The sequence below is a fragment of the Platalea leucorodia genome, assembly GCF_965183815.1.
Source record: "Platalea leucorodia genome assembly, chromosome: 5".
Classification (NCBI taxonomy): domain Eukaryota; kingdom Metazoa; phylum Chordata; class Aves; order Pelecaniformes; family Threskiornithidae; genus Platalea; species Platalea leucorodia.
In genome coordinates, this window is record NC_138827.1 from 42,355,584 (window position 1) to 42,368,599 (window position 13,016).

Here is a 13,016-nt window from a genome sequence, read left to right on the forward strand (position 1 = left end):
ACAGACTTAGCTGACAGGAATATTAAGCACCGCAGATAAATCATGCAACACAACAAATTTGCTGAAAATCAGCAGCAGAGTTAAACTATGTTAGAACCATTTGTGACTAGTTTTTAAGTGCAGGAAGGATAAAAAGCTAAACAAAAGCATGATCTTTCAGGTTCTTATGGACAAAGACCCTGCTGTTAGTAAGGATAAGAAACCTGTTGCACATGCAAAAGACAAGGTATATCACACCATTAACAAGGGTCCTTGTCCAGGGGAAAAAAAAAAAAAGTTTCTTCAATTCAGACACAGCTTTTAAATTATGGTATTTTGAAATATAAACTTCACATCACAATATCAACACAGTGATTAAATACTTGATGTTATAGAAAGCAAATACCAGAAGGTTAGCTAGAGAGATCAGTTATAAAAGATACCTGTCATACTAATGTCTTTTTGCAATGTCATCTTATTTATAAATGCATTATATGCTTTAGAAGAAAGGTGATTTTGAAGAGCTACTCTTCAGTTAGAGATCTAAACGTATTTGTTTACATCAAAAGATCTAAGTAAGAAAAGCCAAGAAACAAGGAAGCTGGCTGATATAGGCATTTTATTTTCAATTAGTTGTATGTAAATATATATCTACATTTCAAAATTAAACAATAGTTTATTAAGGAAAACTATTTATAACAAAGTACATGACAAAATTCTTTATAAGAGGTAGAATTACCTTACCATTAATCTATAATTCATATACAGTATATTGTATATATATGCACACATATGCTACTTTGTGTGTATATGTTACATATACACAATTGTGAAAAAAGTACAGTATTGCATGTAAATTTTATTCAGTGATTTATATAGCTGCTCTCAGTATTGCTTATTAACACTTTCAGTACAACTTTCCATAGCAATTTGTGGTCTGATCCTGTAAAAAATAATGTGGCACTTTATCTTAACTTCAGTTGTAAAGCAAACGGGGGGCATTCACAGGTCTTCAGGAACAAAGACTGACAATTCAACCAAGTTTTATTTTCAAGTTTCCGTAGATATCAGAAAAACTTACAGGTAACAAATCTGTTTTGTTTTTGTCTTCTAAATTAGTGGCAAATCAAGTCCTCACAGCTGCTTATGTTTTTTTGCTTACTATACACTTGTGGAGTTCTTAAAACTTTTACACATGATCTCTTGTACTTCACTCTAATACCACTTCATTCTAAGTCTCACTCCTAATCACACCTGATTATACGTTAAAGAGCATCTTTACTACGGACAAAAACATTCTGTGATACAGGAGGTTATGTTAGCTGTATGTTTAACAGTAGTTTTCAAATTAAAACGTTTATGAAGCATCCAACTGATAAGTGAAAATTTAATATACTTCCAACATTTACAAGTATGCTTTGCTAATGAAACTGTACACATACTGCCAAATGTAGGTTAAAAACATGTAAGTATGCAGCACTGCCAAATTCAGTGTACATACGCATTCTTACGAACCTAAGTTTGGTCTCCTTCATCTTTGCAGTATATATTGCATAGTAAAATTTAACATTCTACATTGAAAAGAAAAAAGTTAAGACATTCCTTTGAGACAAACTGAAAGAAAGCATTAACTGTACAACTGAATCATCAGATAAATTACTTTCTCTTTGCAATGGAAGATGTAAGTTACACTACATCTCAACAAATATTTTCCATTTATTTTTCTTTCATAGTGTTTCCTTATGAAACATTAGCAGCTGAAAGTGGAAAGCAGACTATGTATCAAGTGCTTTCAGTTGATAGTGTAATAACTAGTCTCTCACTAGCTAGACTTCCATTAAGTTACCAGAAGACCAATTAGTGAAAAAGTAATTACATTACGCTTTTAGCAATAATGATGGACCCATAAAACAAGAAAAACATCTTGTTCATAAAAAAAAATTCATCTTTGATAAACACATAAAAATTCTTTAAAATACACATTTTTGTAGCAAAGAAGTGAACACTAAATTAAAATATATTCTAATTTTTACATAATTTTTATATATATTGCTTACCAAAATATTCTCTTAATACATATTTTAACACTGTACATGAGTTAATAAATGTCTTAATGAAACTCATTAGAAATATATTCAAGCTGTCTCAACATTAAAAATTTAAATCTGTATATAACATAGGGTAAAATAATTCCCGTAAATTCAACATCAGTGCATCTGCAGTAGTCATTAACAAGAAATTTGTGCCTGTTAAGAAGTCTCCTCTTGGTGTTAAGGTTTTAATATGTCTTGTATTGAAGACTCCTCCTCTGAGTGAGCAGCTTCCTTCCTTAAGTTCTTCTCCTTCATGAAGGACTTCGATTTTAAGAACTCAACAGGTTTCACCAAAGCGGCAAGGCTTTAGTACTGAACATACTCAGACTGAAGGGACTGTGCAGAGAAGAAAAACTGATTAAAACTCACTGGTGATGTTATACTTGTATATAATATGCATTTTACGCTTAAGGAGTAGAGGAAGGACAGGAAGAAGAAAAATAAACAGAGTTGGAAGGGGATCTCAGTCTCTGCATAGGTAAAGATGAATAAAATAGAAGAAACACAAAAACTGGATACGGTAAAGTCCATCAGCTTTCCTGTATCTACGCTTACTTTTCCAAATGAAATTTTAGAGATTCTTGAAGAAAGTGTTACAAGTCCTTTAAAACAGCACCTTAAAACAGTACCTTAAAAATGTGTTGGAAAAACATATGATTGCAGTTACTATAATTGAATTGTTTCCATTTATCCTGAATGAGAATCGAAGTGCTACTATAAAAAATACAGCATACTTCAGATGTTGATTCAGGTAATGACATAGGAAACATATATGGTGTAGCTAATTACTGAGAAAAAAAAGCTACAGCAGTACAATTATGCACATGAATAAATTTATGTACAATTACTAAAACCAGATGAAAATGAAGCACTGCAAATGGTTCATCTGGATTAGCAAGCAGTCAATATAATTAAGAGGAAAGCATAACCTAGTCTACTCTATTTATTTACATTTCTGGTTCTATTGAAGACTAAGGTTTTACTATAAAGTAATTAATCAGTTTAGACAGCATCCAAACATTTTATTACTTCCTACACAGATGTGTTCAGGAAGTCATGCTGATGAATAAAATGTCTCATCTGAGAGCGCTCTTCACTGTACTAGTATGGTTATAAACAAATAGCAGATAAAAAAAACAAAGCATATTTTAAAACTGCATCAATTCATCAGAATTAGAGAGAACTACTGGAGAACAACACAAATCCCAAGAAAGCTCAGAACCTTGGAGTCTTCTCTGCCATTTTCCCACTATTCCTAAGTAGTCACTATAGAAATGCTCTTTGGCATCCATAGTGAAATTTATTAGTAGAAGTGCATAATAGGTATATAAATCTTCAGAGAGCTAACTAATATCACAAAACTACTTGTTTTCTATATCTTAAGCCTCAGTGTATATTTCCAAAGTTGTCTTTTAAATGCATTTTCACATCTTGAAGATCTGAGACCATCTGGATAGTCTTTCCTAGGTTGAAAAAGAAGTGCTGTCAGCATATAAAGATTTGAAAATCACTGACTAAAAAGGGTCTGGTTTTAGTACTGAATGCATTCAACATGGAGGGTATCATTTAATAGAAAATACTTTACCATAAAACTAAACAGATGTAACAAGTGTTTTTTCATTATAGGCTCAGAATCACCATGGAATACAGATCATAGAAGCTTATTTTTCCTTACTCTATTCTCTAATAATCATTCTGGATTATTAGCTTTGGTGAGAGGATTTGTCAAGCTATTTATTACATATGTAAGAGTGAGGCAGAAGGAATAGCCCTTCATTAATGAGCACTTGAAACTTCTGCTCTCTTAATGAACCTCAAAGCTTTCTCATTTTCAGAAGTGTATTTTAAGAATCAGAAAGATGGTTACACTTAACTAGAGCAATATTTGAAATGGATCCTTCAAAACTGGATTTCAAGTAAAGTTGATTAACAAACAAAAAAAATGCATGAAATTTAATTATATACTCTCATATGTACAGTAATAGATTACTTTAAGCTTGGACAGAGGAAAGATGACCAGAAAGCACTGTACACTTTTGGTGTACACTTGGGAACAGCTAGCATTAGTTGACAAAGAACTATGAACAGCAGCCCTTTACTAAGCAGACAGTAGTAACCAGGAATTCTACATCATAATTTAAATAAATAAACAAGCAAACCATAAATTAAAGATTCTGAAGTTTACACTAAAATTCTTAAAGTTGTTTGGAATATAAGTTACAAAAATACGGAAACAAATAATGGCAACAAACATAAAAAAGAACAAATATCCACACAGCACAGATTGCTTGGAAACAAGATAGCATGTTTTGTTAATTTTCATTACAGATGGGTAGGTAGGGTTTATTTTATTTATTTTCAAATTGAGAAATAAGTTTTTCAGTGTGTTCCCACCCTCACCATAGCTATGCTTCACACAGCAATGATTTCTTCCTAATGTTTCAAAGCCTTTTCCAAATACAGGGAAGAATTAAATCTAAGCAGCATTTTTTCCAGATTAAGATTAATTGATGTGACTTCCCATAAAGTTCCTATTACTAAAGACATGGTGATAGCCGTAACAACTGAGTTGTTGTAAAGTACACAGACTAATTTTTGAGTTTGAAAAATTAAATTATAGCTGGGGAGGGCTGGTTTTTGTTTGTTTTTTTTGCTTTTGCAGTTAAGTAATTTGTGCTCTTAAATCTCTTCACATTATGCAAAGAGATTGACTGTAATATTTCAAAGCCTGTAATTGTGATTTTTTTTCTTTTTTTTTTTTTTTAATCTTTTGAGGAGTTTTCTATTTTAAAATTTACATTCCTACCTCCCATTTGCAGTGACTCAAAGTATGGCCTATGATTCTGAAAGCTTTATTAAAAACAAAAAGCCCCAATCCACCTTTACAAGTCATATGCTGGTATTTAACAAAATCTTATTTAAAATAGAGGTAAAAATAGAAGAAAAAAAAACCAAAGAAAGCTGACTGCCGAATTGCAATGATGAGAGTATAAAATCAGTTAATTGAATAGAATTCTCAGTGTGTACTCCTACAGTGGTCCCATGCAGTGTCAAGCTTGGCATTTTATACCCAAGTATCAGACATTTAAACATGGAACTAAGAACTAGATTAAATTGTGTTAATGATACCTAATGAAGTTCATGCTGAAGCAACTGCTTAGATCACTGTCATTTTTCTTCTTCAATAGGAGGCATGGAAAGCCTCCTGGGAAGAGAAAATAAGCCACAGATCCATCTAGGCACTAGAACCGTATATGCGTGCATTCAACTTCAGGACCAAATCAGGTGCGAGTTAACATTTAAGAGGGAACAACCCTATAGCATTTAGGACTATCTGTTAGGATTCGAACATGCACTTTTTCCAGGAAATTGCAAAAATTTAGATTTTTTTGAATTGTGCATCAACTCTCCCAAAACATTGTTGCAACAGGAGTGTTGCAGCAGGCAAGAATTACTGTGGATACACAAGATGCACTAAACTAAATCAGGATATATTATAGAAAATGCATATGCACTTGAAATGATCCTTTGAGTCTGCTAAATTTACAGATCAGTAAGACGCACTAGTGTGTGTCTCTCTTCTTGCGAAAGCTCTCCTATATTCATTAATGGTGAGTTCTTACTAACGAAAACTATTCTACCAGTATAAAAATCATGTATATGAATTTTAAAATACTGCTACACTTCTCAATTTTTTGAAATTTTTCCATCTTGCCAGTTTCCATGACAGCTATAGAAGCAAAAGGTGACTCATCTTAAGACTACCCAGTTACATACTCTTCAATACAAATACATTTTAAAGAGTGATATTTAGATTTATAACTATTGTAAGAACAAAGTAAAAATTTTATTGTGGCACCTTAAATGTGATTATACTTGATAAGAATATTTTGGCAACTTGTAATTGTGAGAGATTCTGTTTAATGAAAACATCCGATATGTAAAATTTGCCAATAAAATATTTATTCTATTTGGCTAGAATGGCAAGCTGTCTGTTCTATAAAAATGAAGCTTTTCTTCTAGTTCATCAGCATACAACAGCACAAACATGATAAAAAGGAAGTGGATTACAAGCTTACACTGATGAAGGGCAAAAACCATTACAGAAAAATCCATGGCTGACAACAAGAGGAAGTCAGTTATGGTTATTTTTTGTTTGCTTTAAATGGAATGTGGAACAATATTAATAAATGTGTTTTTTTAAGTGTTTCATTACAAAATAGGAAAAAAAAAATAGTATTGAATAACTTTCTCTTCCATACTGGAAAAAAATTATGTACTTGCATAAAAATGAGGTTCCTAATTTCCTCACTAATGAGATTAAAGAACATTAATTAGAACTGGTAATTTACTGTCCTAACCATCTTAAAATGCTCCTGCACCACTCGTGTTGATAGTTAACAAACTTAGAGAAATAGGAGTGATAAGATGACTTTCTAAAATAGAGTACCTATACGATTACAAATGGTTAGCTCGATATCTAACTCAGGTAAGTGAAATTCTTAATAAAAAGGAATATAATTCATATCATTCAAAGGTTCTTTGATGAGATAAGTTAAATGAATAAACATAACCACCAGTATATGTAATAGACTTCTGTCAGGTACATTATCTGATGTGCTCCAATTAGAAAAAAGTGCAATGTAATACAAACACTTATTGCAACAAGACTAAGATTTGGCTGACAAGACTTCCAAGTAATTTCAGCATCTAAAGCAGTGAAGTGGAAATCATTAAACAGAATTCTGTTTTTAACAGAATTCTGCCAGAACTGGTATTAAGGCTTGATGCTACTCCATATTTTGCTTATGAGCTTAAGAGCACTGATGAATATCACCAAAAGCCAAATAGCTGAATGTCAGTAGTTGAAGTGGTAAGACAGAACAATCTTCCTTGGTTGGTTAGTTGGTCCCATTAAGAAGAGGGGGAGGAAAAAAAAAAAGGATGATGCTTTTATAGAGCCAAATGCAGAGTTCCACAAAAAAATCAGGGAATACAGGACATTGGACTAAAATACAAGTCAGTATCTTGGATGGCAAGAATTTTTTTTTTTTTTTTTTTTTTTTTTAAATTCCCTATGAAGTCCCAATACATTACAGTTAAAGAAGCTAACAGAAGCTATGGATTTAGAAGCAGGACAGCACCGAGCAGCAGCTTTCTGGACCTGGAAGATGAATGTTAGTGTTGCATCTACTTCTTGAAAAAGGATTTTCAAAAACTGTAAAAGATTTGAACACTTTCCAAAAGGATCTTTGAGCCAACTCAGCTTATCAAAAGACAATCAAGTTGAGATGACTACCATAAAATATCTTCATGACAAGAAAATAAGGTAATAAAGGACTATAACAGTGACATAATAAAGAGATACAGCAAGTTTCAGATTGAAAGTGAAATGGTTTTAAGCATGACTGTATTCAACCACTGGGACCAGTTATCAAGAAAAATTATATTGCCTTCAAAATAAGAGAAGACTGGATATAGCATCTCAGTTAAAGATCTTGCTATATTTTACTGTGTACAACCTCTGCTCCTAATCAGCAAATGATATAAAGCCAAGAAGTGTTCAAAGGTTACACCCTGACATCCTTCCACCTGTTACTAAGTCATTAAGATAGGTAGGAAGATGATTTTAAATGTTCTTAAAACAGGAGAAACGTGCATTCTAGAAAGCTACTTTTTCTGCAGAAATGTTTCCCATTCAACTGAAAACTTTATACTATGCCTAACATATTTCATTTAAAATCACTGTTTTAAGTCACTTAATAGTTGCATTGCAAGGGAACAAAAATTCATTTCCCTCTTTACCAAGATGTGTATAGCTATAGTCCCTCTCTGATGTCAAGATGGCTGTTTACCTGTTCACGAATTGCTCTTTTGCTCTTCCTTAAATTAAGCAGTAATCAACATTCTTTGCTTTTCTCCCTTTTCCTAAGTATTTTAGTCACCCTTATCTAAGAAGGAAACGTGTGCTACGATACTAGAAGAGACAGCTACATTGTAAACCCAGCCCTTTTCCCCGCATATCTTTGGGGATTTTTTGTGTCAATTCCATTATGTTGAACGCTGAGGGTTTATGAGATTAAATAGAAACAAGGTGCTAACCTAGAATTCTGTAAATATCATTACTTAATTTCTTAGCCTATGCTTACAGAACAAGCCCACTAACTTTGCTTTCATTGTTAAAAATTATTTGTAGCATAAAGGTATGGCAACTACCTTTGCAAAGGAGATGACGGCTCTTAGTTTCTAAGATGTTATATTTTCATTCAACCTTTTAAGCTGTTTGAGGAAACGTGCTGGTTGTTTCCATAATGGTTTATATTATCATTTAGTACTCTTGTAACTTTTGGCCTATTGTGAACAATGTCAGCTTCTTTTCATGATTAAGTCACATTACAGTTACAAGGCGTTTCTTCCCATCAGTGCTATGCATGTAGGTTTACATATTTATCCATAATATGTAGCTGCAACTAGAATATGGGAAAAACCTCTAAGAACTGCTGTTGGCAGAATATCATTTACAGAAGGTACAATAGAAAAGAATGGGAATGGGCTGACATTCCAAAGAATTATTGTTCAAATACATTAAATATGAGACAATGTTGAAGGTGAGAAATAAAAAATTAAAAAAAAATCAGACACTTTACCACTTAGTTATTCAGATGAATGATTGCTCTCTGTCACTGCTGGTGTATTGACTTTGGTTCCAGTATACTCAACTGGAGTCCCTGTCAGTCTTCCTGAGGACTGAACTTCTGTAAGCATTCTGGATAAAAGGCTGACTTTCCAGAACATCAGAATTCATGAACAAATTGAAGACTCATGGATGTGTCTCGAATCAAACATCCTCAGTTAGCTATACAGCTTTTTACCTCTCTCATCTCTACGCCTGGAGGAATTAAACCGAATTAGTTACTTAAACTAAAACAGTTCTCTTGTTCTAGAACTGGTTTCATCATATGGAAACTGGGATGGTTTCTATATCCAACTTGAGAAAAATCTCAATTATATATAGTTTACTTCAATCCCATGTAGCAGGTAAAAACACAGCCAAATTAAAGAGGTAAAACAACTTCAAAAAACTGAAAGGATGTGGCAATATTCAAGAAGTCCCTTGCAAATAAGTTACTGATGATGTTTAAAGTAAAATATAAACTCAATACAGAACACTCAGTGATCCTAAGATCACGGAATACTAACATTTATTTCCAGATAAGTTGTAGTGGATAAGAAGCTAAATGTGCTTTCAAACAAGGAGTCTGAAAGCATCAAGTATTTTAAAGAGTTGCTTTAGGTCAAGCACATCCTAGCACAGTAACTCTACTTCTTTTCCAGTGGAAGTATCCATTGAATTTATGAGGATACAGAATCAAGTTCCCTCAACTAACTTCATTTTCAATGTACTTTGTATACTGGTTAGGTTTCAGTCATACATGCAATTTAATTCCACAATGGAACAATGAGAATTTATTTCCTACTCTCATCTGTACTCAGAAAGTGCAGTTCATACTCCCAAGCTATAAACATGTGGCTTCTGAACTGTAAGTGGTGCCACACACTAGCTGTTATGAGAGGGTAGATCCCCTGCTTCTTCAGGAAAAAAAAGAACACAACCCATGAACGATCTTTTCAGCTGCCATCCTAGTTACATGCCATATGTGTTTAGCTGTTTTAAGATAGGGGACCCACCGCACTCAAAAACAGTATCAGGTATAACACTAAAACTTTATACTGAAACAATTGATCAGTGGTAAGGAAACAGAAAAGAAAGGTATAATATTCTGAAGTTAATTTTATACGAAGGTAATTTTATTTCCAGCAGCTAAAAAAGTAAAAATCTGAAGTGTCAGTACTACTAAACAGAGGGTGACGAGTTCAATTCTTGTAGGCAATATATTCTGTTAAAAACACTGCACTAATTTTTATAATTAATAGCATATCAAATCTTTGGAAAACAGATATTTTAAATTGTTTTTAGATTTATAGTAGTAAATACGTTTATTTTTTCCCTAAAATAGCTGAAGTTATTTCTGATTTCATAACTGAAGTTTCTCTACTCTCTCCTCTGCATTTTGTATAGAATCACTTTCAAGTTGCATTAATTTATCTGTGCATCCTCTTTATACAGACTCTTTCACACAGAAAAAGCCCAAGGCAGCAAACTTGTTGAGGAATGAAAACTAAAACGGTGAGACCATCAGAAATATCTTGCTCTAAAATACTTTTCACATTTGGTGTTTGAAAAGGACTAGGTTTCAAGTCAGGTGGACTCATCTTTCAAATGACTCCTATCTTTGAGAATGTTTTATGTTCCTTTTAGTATGATACGTACAAAGGCTTCTTTAAGTCTGTTACTGCATGAAGATTAAGATACATAATAAACTTATAAAGTATGTTATGGATAATTTGAAATAAAAAAAAGCTGAAGGGTAAGAAGGTCCATAAAAAAGATATCAGAAAAGGTGTTAGTTTAAGTTCAGGAGTGATTTATTTTCATGAACCCTCCATGATCTAGATGCTTGAAAGAGATGGGGAAAAAAAAGCTTAAAAAGGTAACAGACAAAGGTGCTGTGCAGAAACGTTAAAGGGAGTCAGAGAATTATGCTGGGTTGAGATTTATTTGCGACAGCTTTGCTCGCAGAAGCAAGGAAGATGAGCATCGGTCAGATGCCTGAAAGTGCTGTTGTGACTATGAACTTACAGGAATTGATTGACTCTGGTATCGTGCTGGAGGAGTTGTAAGGCCCATAAAGGAAGGTTGATGCGAACTCATCTGTCACGGCGCTGTGAAAACTGGTTTGGCTGCTCAGGTTGTTGCCACTACTGCTGTTTCTGTTGTATGAGTTGTTGTTCAGTTCATGGTTATTTCTGTGAGGCAGCTGCAAGCTGCCATTCAAGTGGCTGGACGTTTGGCTTACAGAAAAACCTGTCCTAGAGGACGATGATGTCATTTTGCTCTCATCATCATCTGAAGCAACGTACAGGTTCCCTAGAGAACTGGCTAGTCTGGAGTTTATGGAAACGCTGAATGGAAAACACATGCGGGGGGGGGGAAAAAATACACACAAGGTATGTACAGATGTATACAAAAAAACAACAGACAATTCAGAAGACATTAGGTGAATAATATAGACCATTCTGAAATAATTTGTGTTTGCACAGAGGTTCATCTTCTAGCTCTCAAATAATGAAAACCAGACTTCTTTGTCAGGAGTTCCCAAACTTTGTTTATTCAAGCACTACCATGGCCAGCTGTCACCTCTGTCAAACCATATGCACATGCAGGAGATTATGTTAAAAGGTTTAGGCAGTGGCTGATCTACATTAAAGTACTTTGTGTACATGTAACAGTTTAAGAACTCCTCTTCTGTTTCTTGAAATCAGTAACATGATACAAGTCTTCAAGTAACCAAGTAGTGATATGATAAAATTTGAGAATAAAAATCGGGTGTCCTGAAATATCTCTAAGTTAGTTATTTTCTTCAAGTAAATATTTGTGCCCCGAAGTTACTAAAAATGCATCAATCATTCTAAATTTAACATCCAAAATTACTTAATACAATAGTAGTAATGGAATTAAATAAATGAAGGGTTCATAAAAATCATATTAATTACCACTCAGTATTCTTCTAAGATTAATAGCATATACACTTGTGGGAATACTTGCAAAACTTCTATAAACTTAGATGAGTGGAAAAAAAAACCCCTGAGCAACGTAATACTGTTTCTGACTTGATAGAATCCTACCAAAATTCTCAGACCAGTGGTACAGGTTTTGTTTTTGTTTTTGGTTTTTTTTTTTTTAAATCTGCAGGCAACTAAGGCTTGGCTAGTGAAACAGCAAATCACTTTGTAAGTAAATTTAAGCCTTCTTACACCCAAGAACAGCAAGAGCATTGTAGCCTGCCTATGTGCTGAAAACCATTGTAGTGCACAGTAAATATTTGTACCAAAATGAGAAGAAAAAAACCCAACCTTTTAAGGTTAGAGCCTGAGGATGTGAGAATTCTGCTTATTCTTTCTGCAGATGGTGAATTAACTGCCATCACTTTGGAGGCCTTCAGAGGAGACATGGATCCTTCCGTGCTACCTGAAGTATTCAGTCTAAAAGGAGTGCAGAGTTTTAGTGAGAAGCAAGATTTTTATAATTGAAATATACATCTCAAAAACACATACAGTCTTTCAATACATAGACTGGTATTTTAAAAAGTGGGAATTCTCAAGTCTGAGTACTGAGAACTCAACAGCAAAAACTCAGTTTGCCTGTTTTCAAATATCTTTTCAAAAAACTTTTCAAATATCCCACTCCCAAGTTTTCCCCCTGCTGTACCATTTTATACAGTTATAGGCTACTTTTCACCTTGATAATTTGGGAAGGCTAAGTGTCCATTTTGTATCAAATTTATTGTGAATTTGATTATAAATTTTAAATATTGTAAATTTGAGAAAGAATACTTTCTGTGCTTACAAAGCAAGTATAAGTAGAAAAAAAACAACACTGTAGCTTTCATGAGAAGAACATCATAGTTTCCAAGTGACAGCAAGAACATTTTTAAAGTTGCACAGAACGTACAGCTCTTTCTAGGGTGGGACTCTTAATGACCAAATTCTTCATGTTTTGATCATGACCTCTAAGTATGGTACACTGGACTACTCAAAAAAGTTAGCATTATAGCTGTCCATATTAGTTCATTAAAACCTAATAAACGAATAGCCTCGCAGTAGTATGACATTCTCTTCATCCAGGGGGATGAAGACCGGGGGATATTATCAAGATCAGCTCTTAAAGGATGAAAAGACCTTGGGTACAAGCTACAAGCAGAGAAGGAATGACACTGAGCAGAAATAGCTTTAATTCCACACCAAGAAAGGGTGAACAGACATCTCCAAGGTTAGACATCTGGAGTAATCCATATCAAAAATCCAGGTTGTCACAAAACTGAA

General features: G+C 33.6%; 1 protein-coding gene across 3 annotated transcripts in view; it reads right to left on the minus strand.

Annotated features, from left to right (window-relative positions):
* Positions 1-769: 769 nt before the first annotated feature.
* The window catches only part of CDC14A (cell division cycle 14A), a 66,731-nt gene continuing 54,484 nt past the window's right edge, over positions 770-13,016 (minus strand). Inside the window, exons 14-16 of one of the 3 annotated variants that reach the window (XM_082312840.1) lie at positions 12,048-12,176; positions 10,774-11,096; positions 770-2,408 (exon numbers count right to left, since the gene is read on the minus strand). In XM_082312840.1, the coding sequence (XP_082168966.1) occupies positions 2,395-2,408; positions 10,774-11,096; positions 12,048-12,176 (466 nt within the window). In that variant the 3' untranslated portion in view covers positions 770-2,394. Of the gene's footprint in view, positions 2,409-10,553; positions 11,097-12,047; positions 12,177-13,016 lie in introns of those variants that run through there. The other 2 variants (XM_082312841.1, XM_082312839.1) reach the window with 2 other exon arrangements.